This window comes from Patiria miniata, unplaced genomic scaffold, assembly GCF_015706575.1.
Source record: "Patiria miniata isolate m_02_andy unplaced genomic scaffold, ASM1570657v1 HiC_scaffold_6, whole genome shotgun sequence".
Classification (NCBI taxonomy): Eukaryota; Metazoa; Echinodermata; class Asteroidea; order Valvatida; family Asterinidae; genus Patiria; species Patiria miniata.
In genome coordinates, this window is record NW_024037073.1 from 22,801,825 (window position 1) to 22,823,926 (window position 22,102).

The 22,102-nt window shown below is 42.6% G+C and overlaps 1 protein-coding gene and 1 pseudogene across 1 annotated transcript; one reads left to right on the top strand and one right to left on the bottom strand.

Annotated features, from left to right (window-relative positions):
• The window catches only part of LOC119742673, a 30,677-nt pseudogene extending 11,522 nt beyond the window's left edge, over positions 1-19,155 (bottom strand).
• Position 19,156: 1 nt separating this feature from the next.
• On the top strand, positions 19,157-21,527 carry LOC119743342. Its single transcript, XM_038219743.1, has 3 exons — positions 19,157-19,235; positions 19,990-20,180; positions 20,774-21,527. Exons 1-3 carry the CDS (start codon positions 19,157-19,159, stop codon positions 21,065-21,067), a joined length of 564 nt encoding a protein of 187 aa, XP_038075671.1. The 3' UTR covers positions 21,068-21,527.
• The last annotated feature ends 575 nt before the right edge of the window (positions 21,528-22,102 follow it).

Here is a 22,102-nt window from a genome sequence, read left to right on the forward strand (position 1 = left end):
GCATCGGCTGCTTGCAGAACTCACTGTTCTGGACGAAGCTTTGAAAGTCTGTCAGTAAACTGTTAACCCGTCAAACAAAACGGACGGACAAATCATTAGAATCGTCAGGAAAGTGGGGTTTCTTAATATGGGGAGGATGAAATTATAAGACAAACTTACTTGTCAACAATGATAATTGTTAGGGAAACGTTTCTGTCTTGCCATACGGAGTTGATCATTACTTTGCATAGTGACTGTAGCACCTCAATGATAGCGTTAGTCTTCTCCAACTGTCTGGTAAGGTCATGAAGATCACTGGTGGAGCTGTTGAGCTGGGAACTGATGTCTCCCTGAATACCAACAAAAAATAAAGATACCAAATTGACTTCTTTTGACAATAAAAAGTATCATCTTAACCAGTTTGCATCAGAGGACGTGATAAGACGCACTGGCTGTTTTTATGCACAGGCACGGCTGATGGATTTTCTAGGGTTAAAAGGTCAAAATTGCCTCCACTCACCTCCGGGTAACATTCTGCTTTTGCACACACTGTGGAGTCATACAGGCCACACTGTGTGTTGATCTTGAATTGGCCGTTGTGCATGGCCAATTGTTTGACAATTTACGTTCCAGTGCACACCTGTGAGGTTTCGGCACAAAGTGGGACGCTTGGGTAAAAAGAACCCCTATGCCAAATATCAGGCCAAAATATTTCCATGAAAAAAATGCATCATTTTACCAACTTGCTGTGCTCACATTGGTATGGCCCTTAGCACAGAGATTACTCCAGTGTGTGGCCATAGAATAGGCTAGGTTTTTACCAATGGTGCAATAAGTTATAACCACAGACACCAATGCCTGTCTCATCAGACAGCCCTACATACCTAGTCTAGGGGTTAGACGTTATTATGGTTTGATACGCGATAACCCCCGCAGCGATAACCCGCCGCAAGAGGGAGCTCTCACTCATGACCAACCAATATCACCCACCATCAAAACGTCTAGGCCAACTCATAATACCCCCCCCCCCCCAAGAAAAAACAAAAACAAAATGGGGGAAACTAGTGCACAAACGTGACTTCTGCAGGCAATTTACTGTTCACTTTCAGTCCCACACATACTACATATGATAACCATTCATCTTAAATATCTGCGTGGTTATCCGTCAACTTCCTTTGGTATTCATGGAGGGGCTACGAAGTTCTTAACTGTTCCAAACTTCCGTGGTGAATCGTCATGAAAATCAATGCGCAGTAGAACCCTGGGACATCTATAGAACAACCGAACTAATTCGTAGTGTTATTTGTAGCTATTCATACATATTCTTGGAGATTTGTAGCTCATTCGTGGTGGAAATCTCTACGAATTCACTACAAATGTCCTACGGTTATGCCCAGATATGCTAGAATTCTGCTAAGGTTGTACTACGAATATGACTATGCTTTATTTGTAGGAGAACCTTGGTCATCCGTGGCCCAATCGCAGACAACTGTGGCATTAACATCATTATTCTTGGTAATACTGTCAATATTCATAAACAATCCATTCAAGAAACCGTGGTGTATTCGTAAAGAAACCTCCTACAGTCGTGGCTATCCATCCTGAAACCCTAGTGCATTCTTAGAAAGTCAATTTCTCCATGAGTCTTGATGGTTTATCGTGATCAATTGATTCTTGGTAAACGGTGGATATTCGTAGGTCCAACCGTGAATGTGTTACTAGGGCCTTAAGACTATGACATACCTTGATCTTATTGCTGAGAGTCTGCATCTCAGTGGACAGTGTCTGCACCTTGTTGTGTAGCTCCTGGGTGGAGTCCCTGGTGGGTCTGTAGTTGGCATACTTCTCGTGTACGGCGTGGTAGATTTCACCCTTGATCTCATCAATGTGAGTTGATAATTTGCCGATGCGCGTCCCCAGGTCTTCCTTTTCCAACAGATCTGGGCAAAGAATTACAAAATATTGGGTGAGTAAAAAACACCAAAACCCAAATGGCAGGACCAACTTTCGAATGAAGTTTTGCCTGTAGCACTTTTAAACTCTAGGATATAAAAACCCAATCAATAAGCTTGCGGATTTGTGACGGTTAATACGGAGGTAGGCCTTGTCCACTAGTTACCTGTAGCTTGAGTAACTCCAACTCTAATGCCTATTGCATTAGATCTGGAGTCACAACTACGTTAAAAGCACCAGGTCGTAAGAGTCCCGAAATCCCGGACTCTGTATCCCCAGTACATTACAAAAACGGTCCATTTTCCCTAGATATTATCCCGACCCAGATTCCATAATTCATACCTCATACGATGCAACAGACATTCACGAAGCTAGTAATCGACTTCAAACAGAACAATGAAGACTAAAATATGAACTTTTTCGACGATTTTGGTGGCGATTCTCGAGAAACCATGAGAAAACGTCGAGCGACACTATTCTGCCGACTGGCGTTGACCAAAAAATAACACAACATTGGCAAATAAAAACATCAGATTTACCTCAAAACAGCCTCCAAATTACTAGATACGCCACCTGAGGTACAAGGAGAGATCGATGATTAAAATCAAGGTGCTGAAGTTTGCTGACGAGTCGGATGAAAAGTGACATTTCCCGTTCAATTCTGAGAGCTCCCCTCGCGATCGATCGTTAAATTTCCGACTCTTGTTTGAACGACGCAATGTAACCGTACGTCCCAGCATTCATTCAGTGGTCTCAGCGCGATTCCGGTAACGAGCGCAATGCATCGATTATGATAATGAGTAGACTGGATCTCGTTTGTACAAGTGCATTTCGAACGATGATATGGAGTCGGGAACTAGCTTGAACTGGCTTCCGCTGATAGCTGCTCTAGTTCCCGACTCCGTATCTCAGTTCGAATGCACTTGTCTGTACAAACGAGATCCAGTCTGCCATTATCATAATCGATGTATCGCGCTCGCTAACAGAATCGCGCTGGGACCACTGAATGAATGCTGGGCACGTACGGTTACATCGCGTTGTTCAAACAAGAGTCGGAAATTTAACGATAGATCGCAAGGGGAGCTCTCGGAATTGAACAGGAAATTTCACTTTTCATCCGACTCGTAAGCAAACTTTAGTACCTCGATTTTAATCATCGATCTCTCCTTGTACCTCGGGTGGCGTATCTAGTAATTTGGAGGCTGTTTTGAGGTAAATCTGATGTTTTTATTTGCCAATCATTTGGAGGGTCAACGGCAGTCGGCAGAATAGTGTCGCGCGACGTTTTCTCATGGTTTCTCGAGAATCGACGTGCCGGGCCCGGTCCACGCAGGCGGGGTGCGCCGGCCCAACGCGACGGCCACCGGCTCGGAGCATGCCTCTGTGCATCGTGCCCGGGACTGGTCCTGCCACAGATTTATGCAACTTTTTCCGCTCCACATGTATACATTTCCATTGTGTCGAGCTGTCTCAACGGTCGACCTGTCCCGAGTCGAGTTGTCTCAACGGTCGACTTGTCTGACAATCGACTCCAGCTCTAATGCGATAGGCATTAGAGCTGAAGTTACTCAAGCTAAGTTACATCATAGGACTATGTCATTGCCAATTACCCCTAGAACTTAGCTGGAGTAACTCCAGCTGACATGCTCATAATATTCATTCACATGTATTGCTGGAGTGTGGTAGCAAGAGACCCTAAAAAAATGGCCTCTCAAAAATTGTTCATTTTCACCTCTAATATCCCACCTCAGATTTCATTTACATACCTCGTAGATTCAGCAGTCATTCACAGAGCCTAATGATCGACTTGAAACAGACCACAAAAAAACTGTCTGGTGAGGTCAGGAAGATCACTGGTGGAGCTGTTCAGCTGGGAACTGATGTCTCCCTGAATACCAACAAAAAATAAAGATACCAAATTGACTTCTTTTGACAATAAAAAGTAACATCTTAACCAGTTTGCATCAGAGGACGTGATAAGAAGCACTGGCTGTTTTTATGCACAGGCACGGCTGATGGATTTTCTAGGGTTAAAAGGTCAAAATTGCCTCCACTCACCTCCGGGTAACATTCTGCTTTTGCACACACACAAAAGTCTGTGAAGTCATACAGGCGAGACTGTGTGTTGATCTTGAATTGGCCGTTGTGCATGGCCAATTGTTTGACAATTTACGTTCCAGTGGACACCTCAAAGTATTGAACCATATGAGGTTTCGGCACAAAGTGGGACGCTTGGGTAAAAAGAACCCCTATGCCAAATATCAGGCCAAAATATTTCCATGAAAAAAATGCATCATTTTACCAACTTGCTGTGCTCACATTTGTATGGCCCTTAGCACAGAGATTACTCCAGTGTGTGGCCATAGAATAGGCTAGGTTTTTACCAATGGTGCAATAAGTTATAACCACAGACACCAATGCCTATCTCATCAGACAGCCCCACATACCTAGTCTAGGGGCTAGATGTTATTATGGTTTGATACGCGATAACCCCCGCAGTGATAACCCCCCACAAGAGGGAGCTCTCACTCATGACCAACCAATATCACCCACCATCAAAACTTTCTACATGCAGTTTACCATTACTTTCATATAGACATGAGGCTAGGATATTTCCAGGTTTTAGTGAAATTCATCCAATTGCCTTTAAATTCTGTTATACAAAATTACATAAAGACCCTGAGAAATGTTCACCATGGAGAACATCGTGAACTCTTAATAGAGCACAAACTGTATTATCATTATCGAGAGTTGAATGCTTAGAGAGCAAACTCACCACAAATCCAAAATGTCTCTGGAGGTTTTGGATCTCAATCTTGAAGATCTCTGAGGTGAAGTGCTGTTGTGTCAGATAGTGATAAGGATCCGTTATGGCAGCACCAGTCACCGGTACGTCAGAGGTGCTGGTGGAATGGTTATCTTGTGGGTCAAGACCTGATAGACAAAAACGAACAAATTAAAAAAACCAACTCCAATCAAAAAAAATAAATTTACTTTGATCTTTTTTAAGCATGAGATATTTGTAAGTTTAATTATGAGTTTTCAAGTGAGACACTGCACAACAAAATCAGTTCACACTGACAAACAGATCAATGAATTGCAAATTTTGAATAAAAAACATCCCAAAGTTGAATACTGTTAATATAGATGTACAACAATTGTACACAGTACCTGAAAAAAAAATTAATGCTTTAAAATATGAACCTCTTTGTAAAAGTTAGAGATAAACCTATATATAAATATCTTAATTTGGACGGTTCCCAAAAATGACCAATTTCTACAAGCTGCTGTTTTTGTGTGCGTAATTCAAAACTGCCAAGCACAAATAATGCTATGTACTATCACCATTCTGGTATTTGAACTACAGTCGACTCCCGTTATAACGAGGTCCGATGGACTTTCACAATACTGTCGTTATAGCCGGAACCTCGCTAAAACCGGAGCGCAGTTTTCCTCATTCGTTGTGCACAAGGTACGGTACATGTGCGCACGTTTTAATCGTGCAACACACGTCCGAAGACATGAAAAGGATAGTCGTTTGTTGGTATGTACGTTTGTTATTAATGTATATTAAATATTTAACTGATGGTGATGAATAAATGAAATAAATAAAATACCTTTAAGGGAACATTGTTTAATATTTGAGGACCTGAATCCGGTGGAAAAGGCATCATCGCTGAGAAGAATCGCTGAGAATAATCAGGCAAGTAGGTCACTCGCACAAATCGTGCCGAGCGACATTTTGCTTTCATTTAGCATTTGCTGGAATCGGGCAAGAGAGGGCGCCAATACATGTATTACTTTCAGGTTTTAATGATCTTTAAATGTGGAACTTTACTTTTTGTTGTTGACCTTTTGGAGCAGTTGGGTATTATTGTTTCTGAAGGGATTCTTTGAAATTGTAATTTTTTCGGTTAACTATAGCGCACATTCGTGCCAAGTGACATTTTGCTTTCGTTTTGCATTTGCTGGAATCGGGCAAGAGAGGGCGCTAATATTACTTCCGGGTTTAAGTGTCTCCATGTGTAATTGAACTTTGACTTTTCGCAGCAATTGGTGATTATTGTTTCTCTGGAGGGATTCAAGGGGTTCAAACTTTGAAGACTCAAAGTTTGACGTGATGTTTTCTCGGTTCTTCATGATGGTTGCCAGGGTACTTGAAACGATACCATACTAACATCAGCTTTCTTGTGTCCGGCATCGACGGCCCTGATGATTGCCATCTTGGTCTCGATGGAATGTCCCTTTCGCTTGTTCTTGATTGAAGCCATTGCAGTAAAAAAATCTTGACAGTTGTCTCGATGGAGTACGATAAACGTATGGCCTCTTGGGAAAAAATCCCCCTCCTTATATTCCCAGTTGGCCCAGATTGATTGACACGCAATAACAAAAGACATGGTGCTATTCTTTCTTTTACGTATTTTTTAATAGACACAAGCCAACAATAAGGAGCAATTACGCACCCAATGTTCGGGTGGCAGACCTTAAGCCTATTCCTTACAATGTCAACACTTATCTCCTGAGCGCCCCCTATTGTCCGTTTGTAATAATCTAGAAACGTGGTACCGCAGTCAAAAGCTAACTTCAAACCCTGGTCATGCTAAGGGAAACCGCAGCGGGGGATTAGCGACTAGACCAGCGGTCCACTGCTCCGATTATCACAGTCCCATTGAATTTATTTATAAAGATCGGCGAGATGAAATAACGTTGGGTTGAAGTCATTACAAAGGTACATTGATGGGTGAAGCTTAAGTGTGTTGCTTGAATTGGAAAACGGGAGCATGATACCCGTTTCGGGACAAAAGGTCTGTCGTTGACAAGCTGCAATGCCCGTAGTTTTGAAAGATGTCGTTGTAAATGGGTTGAGAACAATGCTTTTCCTCGCATTGGGTCGGCCAAAATCGTCATAATAGCCGAAGTCTCGTTATGTCCGTGCACGTAATAACCAAATATTTCCCCATAGTAATGTACACAAATTGATCGGGACTGGGAGAATGTGCTCGTTACATCCGGGTTATCGTTATGACCGAGCTCGTTATAACGGGAGTCGACTGTAGTATGCTTTTCTGATACTTAATACTTTATTGATGCCTCATAATATTTTGATATTTTTATTTGCCTTTTTTAATGGGCTTTGTATTATCAACAAAAGAATGAATCAAATAAGGTTTCGCCCTGCATCGACGTATAAACACTGTATACTCAGTGTGGTACCTCCCGAGTAAAAGTTGGAAAAAAATCACTCGGGTGGGACTCAAACCCACAACCTCCTGCTTTCTAGTGCAGACATCTTACCACTCGACCACCGAGCTGGTTGGTTCAAATCTGATATACATAGCAGCGGGTACTGCATTAACTATTCATAAGATGGATAGTCGGTGAAGTGCAAAACCCAATTTGATTTACATCACCCCGACGCAAAATTCCATCTTAAGCCGTGTCCGCACTGGACTTTTTTTTTGGAAGGTTTTACCGAGATGATGGTAAAATGAGAAATGGTCAAATGTGACCACCGTCCGCACTTGGACTTTCGACACGGGAAATTTTACCCAGACCGCGTGGGAGAAGTGACCGAGCTGTCACATTCACGTGCACAGGAAATAAAATGCCGATCACATTTTTTTTCAGCCCCCGATACGCACAGTATAATATTACACACACCATTAAAATGCACAATATAATCGTAACATACGATGTTATTTCAACTTGACACGATAAATCTTGACAAAAATGCCTACTCTTCTGACGTATTTGTGATGGACGACATCGAAGCCATGCGGCAGCAGTTCCATCGGTAATCGCTGGTTCCCACCGCATGCTAACAGAATCAAAGCTATGATGTAGGACCGGAACCAGGGACTGCGGCCTACGTACGGTGCCATGCAGACTACACGGCGTAACAGGACGAATTTGGATCGTAGAAAATACAAAACAAACATTGGTGGAGAAAAAGAATAACTGCAAAGTATTTCCCAGAATGTGATCTTGATATTTTCTTTGAATGTATTCTCCGTTAAAATATATTTATAACGAGATTTTACCGCTCGGACTTGACACACCGCAGCGTACCGGTACGTGTTTCCACAAAATGTTCGGCCACATCACGTGAGGGATCGTGCGGTCTCTGTATGCATGATACTCGCGCTCGGGCCGGATCTCACTTTCCTGAGCCGCTTTTACTGACTCGCACTGTCCGCACTGGACTTATCGTCTCGGGAAAAGTGACCTGGTCAATTTTCCTGGGCGCGTGGTCAGTTTTCCTGGGCAGCAATTGGCCAGTAAAAGTAACCGCTGGACTCAGGAAAAGTAACTGAGAGGAAAACGTCCTAGGCTGTCCGCACTGGACTTAAAATGGGAAAAGTACCCATAGTCTCGGTAAGTTTGACCAAAAAAAGTCCAGTGCGGACAAGGCTTTATAAAAGAATGAATGTTTTAAGATATGAATGGCTTTGTAAACTTTGCATTCATTCATCAAAAATTCACAAGTTTGACAACTGAACAAAGGTTCAAGGACAGAGGAAACGACAGACGTGGCGGAGGTGTCTTTATCTTGGTTAAGGATGGTTTCTCAGCCATTGAACTTTCTGAAGATGGTTGTGAATTACTCTGGTGCCAACTACCGCTCAAGCCGAAAGGAGAGGACATCTTCATCTCTGCATATTATAGAGCCCCCAACTCCTACAGGCCAGAATCTCTAGAAAACCTAGACAGAAGTCTGAGTAAATTGTAGGCTCAGGTAAACTCCCCATTCATCATTCTTGGAGGAGACTTCAACATCCCGGGCATGCTTTGGAACTCAAGGACTGGTACATGTACGGTATTCAATCCAAAATTATCAACATCGCAGATGACTACAATCTCCAACAAAAGGCAAATTTTACTACAAGGAGAGACCCAGTTACAGGAACAGATAACATCTTAGATTTGCTCTTCACCACATGTCCAACTCTGGTTTGTAATGTTTACAGCAACTCCGGAATTAGCGATCACGCAACAGTGTTAGCTGACATAAACATCACCACACCTCGCTCTGTCAAGCCCCCTAGGACCATCTTCAAGTGGAATGACGTGGATGAATCCAAGCTGAAAAAATCTGTCCTCGAGCTTAAGACTGAATTCATGCAGTCATCTCCAGAAACCAGAACAGTTGAGGCAAATTGGAGTATTTTTAGGGACAGGCTGAAAACTAACGAATTAGTACCACAAAAACCAGTCCAGGGACATTCTAGACCCTCATGGCTCACTACTGTCCTAATCCGTTGCTGCAGGAAGAAAGAGCGCAGCTATGTGAAGGCAGTAACAAGCGGTCTACATTCAAACTTTTGCAAAAGCAAGTGAACAGCGAAATCCGAAGGGCTAAACGCACACATTTACAAGAAACTACATCTACAGATAACCCCCAGAAATGTTGGCGATACGTAAACAGCACTCGTAAAGACAACACAGGGGTTCAGGTTCTAAAACTCAACGGGAAAAATATCACATCTGACCAAGAAAAAGCTGAAACCCTACAAGACCAATTCTGTAGTGTTTTCAGCTGGGATGACACCGATGTGCAGCCAGTTCTACCACCGAGTCCCTACTCAGACTTGACAAACATCACCGTGTCTGTTAGCGGAGTCCTCAAGTTACTGACGTCACTCAACTTGAAACTAGCTGCCAATGAAGTTGCCCCAGTACTCGCATTCATATTCCAACAATCACTTGACCTGGGTTCTCTACCATCTGACTGGAAGAAAGCCAACGTAACACCCATTTTTAAGAAAGGCTCTCGTGCAGACCCAGCAAACTACAGACCTGTGTCGTTGACCTCTGTTTGCTTTAAGTTATTAGTGCACATCATTGATAGCCAATAAATGAAACACCTCCAGGAACACGACATCCTGAACGAAAACCAACATGCTTTTCGTGAAGGCCTGTCCTGCAAATCCCAACTCGTAACAACTCTGGATGACATCTCCTACAATTACAATAATCAAATCACCACAGACATGGCAGTACTTGACTTCTCCAAAGCATTCAACATAGTTTCTCATCAAAAACTGGTCCAAACATTAGACTACTATGGGATAAGTACTGACCATCGGTTAGTAATCTGCAACCTGAAGTGGAAATTCCGTCGTCATGCTACTGCACGTGGACTACGACCTCAACATCCAAACGTTGAAGCCCTGAAGTCGGAACAATCGTCTGAAGCCTTTCGGCAGCTGGTTCGATCCCGTGTTACTCAAGGTGACTCTCTTCAAGCTGTCGCATGTGTCATACACGAAGCATCTCTTGAGACCTGTGGTACACAAACATCCCAGAAGAAACAGCCGTACCTGTCTGAATTAACTCTTCATCTGATTCAGCGCAAGAGGAAGGCTCTAGGCACTCCAGAATTCACAGCTCTGAGGAATGAGGTCAAACATGCATGCCAGAAAGATCTCAACGAATGGTTGGTAACTAATATCAACACACTGAACCAAGCATACCAGAATCACAATTGCAGAACTATGTTCAAAACTGCTAATGTTCTCCTTCAGAAAACATGTACGCCTGTGGTGAACATCAAAGATGCAAACGGTCTGGTATTGGAGACAACTGAAGAAGAAATACAGCGTTGGCATCAGTATGCTGTAGATCTATTTGAGTTCAATCGGCCACGTCCACCCCATCACACAACTGAGGTTGAACGAAACCCGCTGACACCGGAAGAGACCAAGAAAGCCATACAGGCACTGAAAATCCACAAGGCTCCCGGAGTTGATTGCTTCACATCTGAAGCTCTTAAAGCTGCGACACAGGACCCAGAGATATTCAAAACCCTTCATGGGGCCGTGTGTAACATCTGGAACTCTGGAAAGTGGCCACAGTCGATGACCAAGTCAGTGTACATCCCGTTGCACAAAAAGAGTGACCGAGGCTTGTGCAACAACTACAGAACACTTGCACTAATCAGTCATGCCAGCAAAATTGTTCTGAATGTGATACAACGCAGACTGGAAAGAACCGCTAACATCGAAGTGAGTGACACCCAATGTGGCTTTGTAAGCGGTAAAAGCACAACTGATGGAATCTACCTCCTGAAAGGTGTGGCGGAATCGCACTACGCAGGAAAACGCCCTCTCCATCTGGTCTTTGTTGACTATAAGAAGGCATTTGATTCAGTTAATCATGCACTTCTGTTTGCAAAGCTACGATATCTTGGCGTGGAAGAGATGTGATGCGGCTACTTGAGGATCTTTACATCAACTCAAATGGCAAAAGGTGGAAAGGTCGGATGACAGACGAGTTTGAGACACCAGTCGGAGTACGCCAAGGCTGTCCATTGTCACCAACACTCTTCAGCCTCTACACTGAGTGTCTCATGCGAGAGTGGTACAATCGCACAGCACACCTAACGGCTCCAGATGTCAGTGGTATCCCCCTAAAGGAGATCAGATATGCTGACGACCTGGTTCTGATAGACTGTGCAGAGCTGATGCTGAAGAGATGCTTACTACCCTGGGTGATATATCTGATGGGTATGGGTTAGCCATCCACCCTGGTAAGACTGCATATATGATCATCCAGCCAACAACTGATGACAGCACCATCACATACCGCTCGGCACAAATACCTTGTGTCACATCTTTCAAGTATCTAGGAGTGTTGATCGACCTCACACTAGACGACAGCAAGGAGGTTCGGATGCGGTTAGGTATGGGCAGATCCACTCTTCGGCAGTGCAAGTATCTGCGCTCCCCCCGCGTCAGCCTTGAGGTAAAGGTACAGCTTGCTCGGGCCCTAGTCATATCAAGGGTACTGTATGGTGCCACCACCCTGTCGTTGAAGGCAGCTGACATCAAACGCCTAGACAGTTTTGGCCGAACCATTTGGCGTCACCTGCTCAACATCAAGTGGCAAGATCATGTGACAAATGAAAGACTGATGGAGATGATCGGCGACCGGTGGTGCTTCAGCAGTGATGGAACGAAAGGCAGCATGGTTGGGCCATGTGGTTCGGCATGGCGGCAGCTGTTGTGGATGGGATGCCAGTGGGATGTCGTCGCTCCGTGGGCCGGCCAAAGATGCGCTGGGTGGACAACATCCGTGAATGGTCTGGGTGTGACACCAACGAACTGAAAGCAGCAGCACTGGAAAGACGGGCTGTGGTGGGAGCGGCGCCAGTGATCCCAACTGTGTATAATTTGAGGAAGAGACCACGGGCAAATGCCTATGTCTAACGAATGAATGAATGGGATAAGGGGAAAAACACAGAGATGGATCAGGGAATTCTTAACCAACAGGTCACAAAGAGTTGTGGTAAATGGAAAATCTTTGAAATGGCAAAGTGTCGACAGTGGCATACCACAAGGCACCGTGCTTTTCATCGATGACATTAGCAAATCAGTGACTGGCACAACTCTCCTTTTCGCTGACGACTGCCTGTTATATCGGACGATCTGCTCATCAACTAATGAACTGATGTTCCAAAAAGACCTGGACAACTTGGCTCACTGGGCGCAAACCTGGGGAATGAAATTTAACTCCAGCAAATGTAACATCATGCGAATCTCCGGGAAGCGGACCCCCGGCAAAACTAACTACACCATGTTAGGATCCAACCTCGTAGAGAAAACCAACATCACATATTTGGGAATAATCATTCAGAATAACCCAAGTTGGAATCACCAAACAGCACATGCCACTTCCAAAGCAAGTTGTATATTGAACTTCATCAAAATAAATTTTCATTCTGCATCCAGATCAGTCAAAGAAAAGCTGTACTTAGCAGTAGTCAGACCACACCTAGAATATGGCAGCATTGCTTGGAACCCTCACATAGCTAAGAACATAACATCCCTGGAAAAAGTGCAACTGATGAGGGCTGCTCGTTTCGTAATGCGAGATTATTCCAGACTGAGCAGTGTGACCGACATGTTGACAACCCTAGGCTGGTCTTCACTGGAAGAGAGAAGGAAAGTTAACCAACTTACCGACTTACCTACTAACATAATACACAACATAGTTCACATTAACTCATCATCCATAGTCCCCAAACCAGCACCGGCTCATAGAATTCACAACCACCAGTTCACAGAAATTGCAGCAAGGACAGACATCTATATGCAGTCATTCCTACCCAGAACTATCCGGAAATGGAACAAGCTCCCTCAAGACACCACAGACGCCCCAAACCACAACACCTTTAAGGATTTAATTTAGTTCCACTTCCCCAAGGCCTCCTTGCAAGACTTCCACGTGGAGTATTCAGGATAACCACCAAGTACCAAGTACCAAGTAAAGGTGCAATATTTTTATGAAATTGAACCCTCATTCCCCCAATTTATAAAAATTACCTGGAAAGCAACAAAACTATCTTGCAGCAAAATTAATTTCGCTGGGTTAAAGTATTAAGTTTCCAATAAGCAAGAATGGACAAAATAACATGAATGAGATTACACTTAGCTGACCTGGCAAAGGAGCAAACGTCTTCACCAAGTAAAAGAAGAACAAGTCACCTTTGGATTTGTCCTCCTCATCTTCATTGGGAATAGCATCCATAGTGATGGCCACATCTGTTGGCATCTTGACAACATCACCCTCTGTAACTGTGGTTGACGTTACCTCCCCAGTTGGGACATCATCAGAAGTTGGTCCCTGCTTCTCATCCATTTTGGTGTTATTACGTTGGACCAAAAACACACTGGAAATATAAAGAAACTGCACATAAAGCAGTTGTATACTATTGAAAGCCATGACCAGTGGGATATCTAGGGAAAGGGGTCAAAATTTATCCCTGCTAATTTTGACTTTTTAGGACATATCATTTTCTGATGGCTGATAGGTCATTTAAGGGAAAAATTACGGCAATCGTGAAGTGTAGGGCCCCCCCGTTTTGTTTTGATCAAATTAGAATCGAAAATGTTTGTTATTGCTCAAAACTCACCTTTACAATTAAAAGCAGCCTTTTCTCAATTCTAATAACACCCATTTTACAATTTTGAACAGGTTCTTGGGGTAGAAATCACGGTTTTCCTGCGCGGTTTGTACCTTGGGATTCAGCGCGCCTTGCATGCTCACGGAACATCGCGTGGTGATTGCCATCTTAATTTTCGGGTCGCATGTTGTTGCCGCGCCGTCATTGTCATTTTACCCCCAAATTTCCCTCAAAACATTAAAACCCTGCCCTCTATCTATGACAAACCTGTTTATTGAGAATGTTGCAAACTATTATGGTAGGTCAAATAATTTTTAAGTGGATTTTGTTCCCCAAGTTATAGGAACCGGGCCCTGCACGATGGCCGAAGTATTAACTCAACTGTAGCTGGAGTTACCCAGCCCTAAATTTTATCATTGGGTTGTCATCTAGATGACAACCCAATGATACCCAATTGGGTGCTGGGTAGTCCGAGTAACTTGGACCCAACTTATCGCCTTTTTTAACATTTGGACATGGTCTGGCGATAGTAAGGTCCAAGCTAATACCGAGACCTAGACAACACAGTCCCAAAAACCAACATTTTCCAACAAAAAACATCAGATTTCGCCTTCAAAACGGCCTCCAAATTACTAGACATGTCACCTGAGGTACAAGTAGACATAGATGATTAAGATGGTTGTACTTAAGTTTACTTACGATCCGGAAAAAAGTGAAATTTTCCGTTCAATTCTGAAGACCCCCTCTGCCTAGGTTGTCGTTATTGTGCTCACGTTCAAAACTGCATGATAATGGCGTCTGACCTCGACCTCATGCAAATGTCGGGACGGCGCGCTTGCGCATAATGCACTGCATGCACGGCAGATTCCCCTGCGCCGCGCCGACGACTGTTTCCTGATGTAGAGCGCCAGCCATGCGCCTGGCTAGCCAGCGCGACTCCTAGGCGTACCACGAACTTACACAGCACTCTACATCAGGAAACAGTCGTCGGCGCGGCGCAGGGGAATCTGCCGTGTCGTCACGACATTTGCATGAGGTCGAGGTCAGACGCCATTATCATGCAGTTTTGAACGTGAGCACAACGACGACAACCTAGGCAGAGGGGGTCTTCAGAATTGAACGGAAAATTTCTGATGTTTTTTGTTCGAAAATGTTGGTTTTTGGGACTGTGTTGTCTAGGTCTCGGTATTAGCTTGGACCTTACTATCGCCAGACCATGTCCAAATGTTAAAAAAGGCGATAAGTTGGGTCCAAGTTACTCGGACTAGGTGCTGGGTAACTCCAGCTAACTCAACTGAGAAAACACTTAAAAATTTTCAGACCAGTCTCAAAGGGTTTGTGCACAGGGTGGCAAGTGATGGCCAGATATGGGAATCTTTCCTTTAATGTTAATTGTTGCATCTCAAACTTTCCACGAATGAGATACCACGCTATTGAATACAAATAATAAACGCAGTACGTCTATCAAACTCAAAGTATCATGTCCGATATGGCCACTTTTTGCAGTACGTTTCAGTTTCACTAAATAAAATAATACAGATTTCACCAATAGCTAATATAAACAACTAAATTAATGTTATCATTTATTAAATGGTTAGATAAAATTATCTACTGATACTGACCAAGAAAGTGACACAGGCAACAGGTTTCGGCCACTCGGAAGATAGCGCCAGATTTACGAGTCAGATTTACAGTCGCGTGTTTATGTTGTTGAATGCTGCCCTCATGTGTCGTTCGATTGGCATGCAAGCTCTTTCGAAACATCGGCCTCCATCGCAGGTCCCTACTGCTTCAGCTTCATATATATTGAACTAGTGGTATCCTTTTTTTTTTAACGAGACGCATACGTCTTCCATAACGGAAGCTCAACAATATTTATTTGTCTATTATTATTTGACAACTCACGCTTTCTGGGTAGCTGTGTGGAAATTTCATAATCTTCTTAAATTTTTATAGTAGACGAAGCCGCATTCGGAATGAATCGAATTTTTAAAAACTCTTTAAAGGGAAAATACAACATTTGGCAACATCAAAAAATAAAACTACCAAATCATTTTGAAATACCTTGCTGGACTGTTAGTGAATGACAGTGTAAAGCATCCTGTAAAATCATGGCACCTGGTATACTGTCATTTTCAAGAAAAGTGGTATTTTTGTATCAATTTCCAACGCTGATCGGCCGATCAGCGTTGGAAAAAACTGGCTTTTTTTCAAATACTGGCCCCAATTGACCATCACACTTGTTTGCAATCGATTACAAACCTATGAACGGGTACGAGCCAGCTAGACTGGTTCCCTGACCTTACAATTCCCCAATGTATGTAAACTGCTCTGTTTCTTCTTATATGGAGTCAGGGAACCAGACTACAGAAAAATGATTGTTTTTCTTGGTTTTTATAGCATTTTCGAACCCAAAACCTCAAAAAAGTCAGTGTAACTAAATTTGCTATATATTTCCAACCCCCAATTCCATCCATTTCTGAAAATTACAGCAAAAGCAAATGATGTATATTCCCTTTAAACCCATGTTTTCTTTTTTTCTGGAGGGCTAGGCCGGCGCTGTTTACGCAACTCAAGTAAGTTTCCACAGGGAGAAATGGCTTTAAGGGAAATAAATAAGCTGTTTACGCTGAACACTAGTTTGTCAGTTTTTCCCCTTGACCAGTTTGAGTGGCTCTTCGCCAAGGTAATGAAAGTCGAAGGAGCGTCAATAGAGCTAGAGAGGGGCTATGTGCAAATATTATGTTGGACATTTTACAAATCCCCGGGAGCATCAAACTAGGCCTATATCTATACTAATAAAAAAGTAATAATATAGCAGTGTTGAACCCCACCGTACAGGAGCGACACAAAATATTGAATTCTACTTCGAATGCTGGAGGGAACTATATGCTTAAATGTTTCCAGTGACGGGTGCATATGTAAGTAAACACTAAATGAAATGTTTTTTTGTGGCTATAACTTTGCCAATAGAAATAATTATTAACAGACTTTTGTCTAAAAACTGTTGAGATACTTTGGACAGTATTTTTACCTATGAAATATAAATGAGGTTGATATTTGTTTCACACGAAGTAAAGAATAATAAAAAAGACTGCCGAAAAATTTAAATTGATTAAACACAGCGTCACTGTAGCTCACCTATTATTACTGCATTTCACTGCCAACCTGGTTCGCTACAGTGGTGAAGCGACAACTCACAAATAATTAAGATACCTAAAGTAGTCAAAACAAAACTAGAAAGACACAACATTTTTTAATCATCCTTTTTATACAACTCGGCAGAAAGTCCTTAATGCCTGGTGAACTGGATAAAAATCGCCACTTGAAGGAGTTTAGGCAACACAAAAAGAGAAATTTCCCATTCCACGATAATAGGGATGCTGCGATAATAGGGAGTCCGACTAAACTTTAAAAATATAGCAACGGCATACTAAAGTTATATTGCAAATGTTTCTATTTTGGGAGAATCTGTATACATTTGTAAAATGTTATGTAATTGGCACACGGATGATTTTCAGCAAAACATTCTCGGAACTCTTTCCATGCATAGGATTTAACTAAGCTTCTTAGACTTTCGACAAAAGTATATTATAATATTTGTGGATTTATTTTATTTATCTCCTATTTTCAATTATGATATGATTTTAAATATTATGCATGCAGTTGTTTTTACCAAAATGGAAAGAAATTCATTTATTTCATATATAAACAAACGCGCATTTAATAACAATGTCGGATGACAAATCCACATTGGTTTAAGAAGTAGGACACAATGGAGACTTTCGTGGCAGCCAATGTGACTCATCTGCAGACGATGACGTTCTTGGTGCTTCCTTGACGTTCGATATTGTTCAAATTATTTTTCAATGTAGTTAATATTAGTCATTCTTTCAATGTTAAAGTCCACAACTGTGTAGAATTTAGTTTATGCAAGAAAAAAATTGGTCCAAGTACTAAGTGCGCAAAAAATGGCCAATGTTTTTCTACATCACTACCTCGTGTTGGTTCAGCATCAGAGGTGACGGAATGTTGCCACCTAACGCTGCTTTTTCCTTCGTATATCATCTCAATGAAGGTCAGTAATTGCAAAAATGATGATATATTGATAAGACATGAATCTGGGACTGAGAAACATTTCCAATTTTGTTAGGAAATACTTTAAAAAAAATCTTGACTCTCCATAGACTTTGTACACAACTGCAGAAGTAGCGTCAGGTTGCAACATTCTTTCCGAGGTGACTGTTTGCTCTCCAAAAAAGCCTTCTAAAACCTCTTCCACCGCCTCAAAAGAGATCCCATCTGCGAGTGGTTTCTTTGTTAAATGTTTTATGCCTGGTTTTTATGAACTGCCACTTTGAAAACTGCTGTGAAGATTTGGATTTGAGTAGAAAATGAGATTTTCTACTGATTGTATTGGCGTAGCCGTTTTTATACAATCACATACAACCAGACTTTTCCACCTGATGCACTGTGCTGCATGTGGCAGGGTTAGGGTTAATTATAAAGATAAGTTGAAGGTAGTGGACAGCAGGACAAGGTAGTGGCATTTGTGGGAGTTTTATGAAATTGAAAGATACCTGGGCTGGTTATTCTTAGCAGATATCAGTGTTCGATAAACTCCCTGTAGAGGGGTGTCCCAAAAAACCATGAAGTGAACTTGTTGAACAAAATCTGGGTTTTTTTAATCGAAAAGTTTTGCCTCAAGTATCCATTCTTTTGAGAATGATTAGACACACCTTTTTGGTTTAATGTGTTTGAAAGCGCACTTATTTTTAACCTTCACAGTTTCAGTGCTGCTTCAAGACAACTGAGTATGCCGTTGCTGTGATGTAATGGTCCCCTTGTACAATCTGCATGAAAAAAAAACCATGGAATAAATTTAATCAGTTGAAATTTATGTACCTTGTGAGCAGGTATGGTAGTTCTACAAGGATTTGGGTGGATTATATCAAATGCCAACACTTCGTGTCTTTTAAAATAATTAATTGTGAACCTAAGTTAATCACTGTACGTTTGTGTCGTAAATTGAATCTTTTGCTACCTTGCAGGTTTAAGTCTCATTTTATCAACCTTAACGACTGCACTCCACCATTTTTACCCAGGATGTCAACCAGATCTTCACCACATACACTGACCCAGCACCCAACAGTACCTGCCTGGTAACACACCTCATAGTCCCCCAGTCACAGCAGCCATCAGAGACGGACACATCATCCCCGGGGCTATGAGCAGACTGATGGGCAGCAGCCGCAGATCGAGTACTAGTATGCCTGCATCAATGATCCGAGCCAGAGCACTGCCAATGGGGAAGGTAAGATGGTAAGAATATTAACCCTGACCCTCCAAGAATCCTTCAGCATCTACCCAGAGGTTAAGGTGGATAATGCCACCAGCAGTGAAGGATAATTAGAAGAAGCTGACCAAAAAGCCAAGGGGGAGGCATTTGATGCAAGGAAGAACTCTTCCCCCCCCCCCACTTTGTTTTCAATTGATATATCGTGAATCCATATGGAAGAAGGGAATAGGTAGACAACAGCATGTTTAATACAGTTGTCTTCACTCCTGCACTTGTTTGGTCAATAAAATAAATAAAACAACAACCAAAAGTTCAGCATTTTTTTAGGGGGTTGGGGTGGATGAGGGCCAATATTGACAGTGGATTTTACAAATTGAAATTACAAGGTGCAAAGGGTGTGCCATTGGCGTTATTTAAGTTGATTGAATTTTGGAGGATTCAGGAAGGTTCTAAGCAACAAAAAAAATCTAATAAGTCAGGGTGGCAGTACATTTTGAGAGCTGACTTCAACAATTAATTAAATATTGGCATTTGTCCTTCACCTTGCCCACCTAATGTTAGGAATACGGTTTGAAAAAGTGAGTGATTGCTTGCACCCAGTTACAAGGAATTACATGTTCTTGACACACTGCATCACTTTGGACTTTCTTGCCTGTATCCTGTTTTTACCGCTACATATCATCTGTCCCATTCAAGCGCAACATATATGTCGACCTTTCTACTCCATAAACTCCTCCCATCATTTCCCCTCTTTGTGTAGCCCACACCTGGAGTGACCTTTTGATGACCGACTTTCATTATTACAGGAATCATTATTCAGGATAATTACTCAACCTTTCCCTCTCGTAAACAGTTGTCCTTATTGAAATACCAGATGAAGGAAGCAAAGAGGATTTGGAGGACGAGACTTGCTACACAGAGCACAACTTGTCGCTGCTGCTGCAGGAGAAGGAAAGTCTGGAGAAGACTCTTGAGGAGGAGCGGACCACGTGGGCCCAGACAGAGCACAGAATGAAAGGTACTATAGAAAGGCTTCGTACAAAGGTGAGTGGGCATTCCATCTGGTCTTGGTCTAAGAATGAGTTTGGATCTTGTTCCCTGCATGCAACAGGTACCAAGGGCGTCAATCGCTTCTCAAAAGTGGGAGGGGGGACATACCTTGATCAGAACTAATGCAGGCACACTAATGCGACTGCGTTCTTTCAGTGGTCAGATTTCTGTCAGGATGCCAGCTGTCATGGCTGTGGGCGATCATGGTGTGCACTGTTGTTGTCATTGCTCTACATTTTCTACACGTTCTACGTTGTTCTATGCGCTGACGCTGCTTATGATAAATGCAGACAAATTGTTGCACACATTTTGTACACAAGCTCAGATGTGTCGTTTATCCTTGTGTAGAGGATTCATGGTTTCACTCAAACTCTAGTTGCACTAAATAACTGGGTAACAACACATGTGCCTTCTTAAGCATTCATGCTCCAACTGCACACATCATGAAGTGCATAAATGTCAGACTTTGGTGTGCGCTGTCATGGTTGTGATTGGTTACACATCATGGGGCAGAGCCTAATGGATTGGTCTATTAAAATTCCATCTGTAAACAAATAATTTCTCTGCCCATCCGTCTTGCCCTCCAGGTTGAGTATTTGTCCAACACAAACATGTCACTCAAGCAGCAGCTGTCCATGATTCACACGTCCAGTTTGAAACATCTAACCAACGACAGCGAGAACCAGTCCATTTTGCAAGAGTTACTGCAACACATGTCTGAGGAGCACACCCAGCTGCTGCACCACCATCTAGCACAGCCACGGCTGTACGCTCAGGCCTGCGCATTATCCAAATCAGCCCCCGAGGAATCTGCAGCTAAATCACAGTCTTGGTACCAGACCTGGCTGACCAATCACAGGACATCTCACACATGGCCATGATGTCGTCCTCGGAGGGCACCCTTGGGAACATGGAGCAGACAGTCGTCATGACGATAACGCCTGAGGAGGATTCGGAGCCGTCGGCAACATCGTGGATAACCCCGGAGATACTGTGGGACATGACTCCTTGACTTTGGATTAGGACGTTCACTTGTCACCAAATGACATTCTGTACCAACTGACAAGCGAGGGACTGTCACCAAGACATGCCACCTCTGAGTCGGGTCACGTTTATCAATCAGGTAGAACTCATTCACATCACAACACAGGCTGTGATGTCACGCAACAGGATTTTCACAAGAACAAAAGTTGAAAATTGGTTCTTTCCAACAGCATGCCAAAAATATTCTGCCCCGATGGCTTTGACAAAAGAACGTTTGATGACAACATGTCAAATGAGGGACCACCATTAAAATGTGGGAGAACTAACAGCCTGAAAGCCACTTAACTAAATAAAACCGGACATGTTTTGTAAACAGTGTACACTCAGTGTTGTCCGAGGGCTTAGTTGGGGGGGGGGGACTTGAACTAATGAGTTGAGTCTTCATGGAAGTTTGTCTTACCTGAATGAAAAATTTTACCAAAGCAACTGGCCTTGGTCTCTCCTATCTTTTCGAGTTCTCGATGGGCAATCCCGAATCCGCTCAGTGAATGGGCGTCGTTGTAGGCCCAAACAGATCCATGTAGGTCCTCAAATCTATTACTGAAACATAAACGATGCAATTATGATTAACATTGAAACATTTGGTCGTATGTATAAAAACTAGCATTTGCTTTTTTTTTTACTACATATTTTTAAGCATAACTTTTATTTGCATGAATAAAAATGAGAGCAAATGCTTTCACTATTTGCTTCAAGCTAAAAGTATTTGCTTTTTTACTTTTTGGCTTTTGCTAGACTAGAAGTGTGGACTGGTTTCAAACTTGAAAAAAATATAAATTTCAATTGACCTCAAAATTAATAAAATTTTAAAATCTACAACTCCAACTGTGGGACTTGAACCAGCAACTTTCAGAAGTTCAGATTTAGGGTCA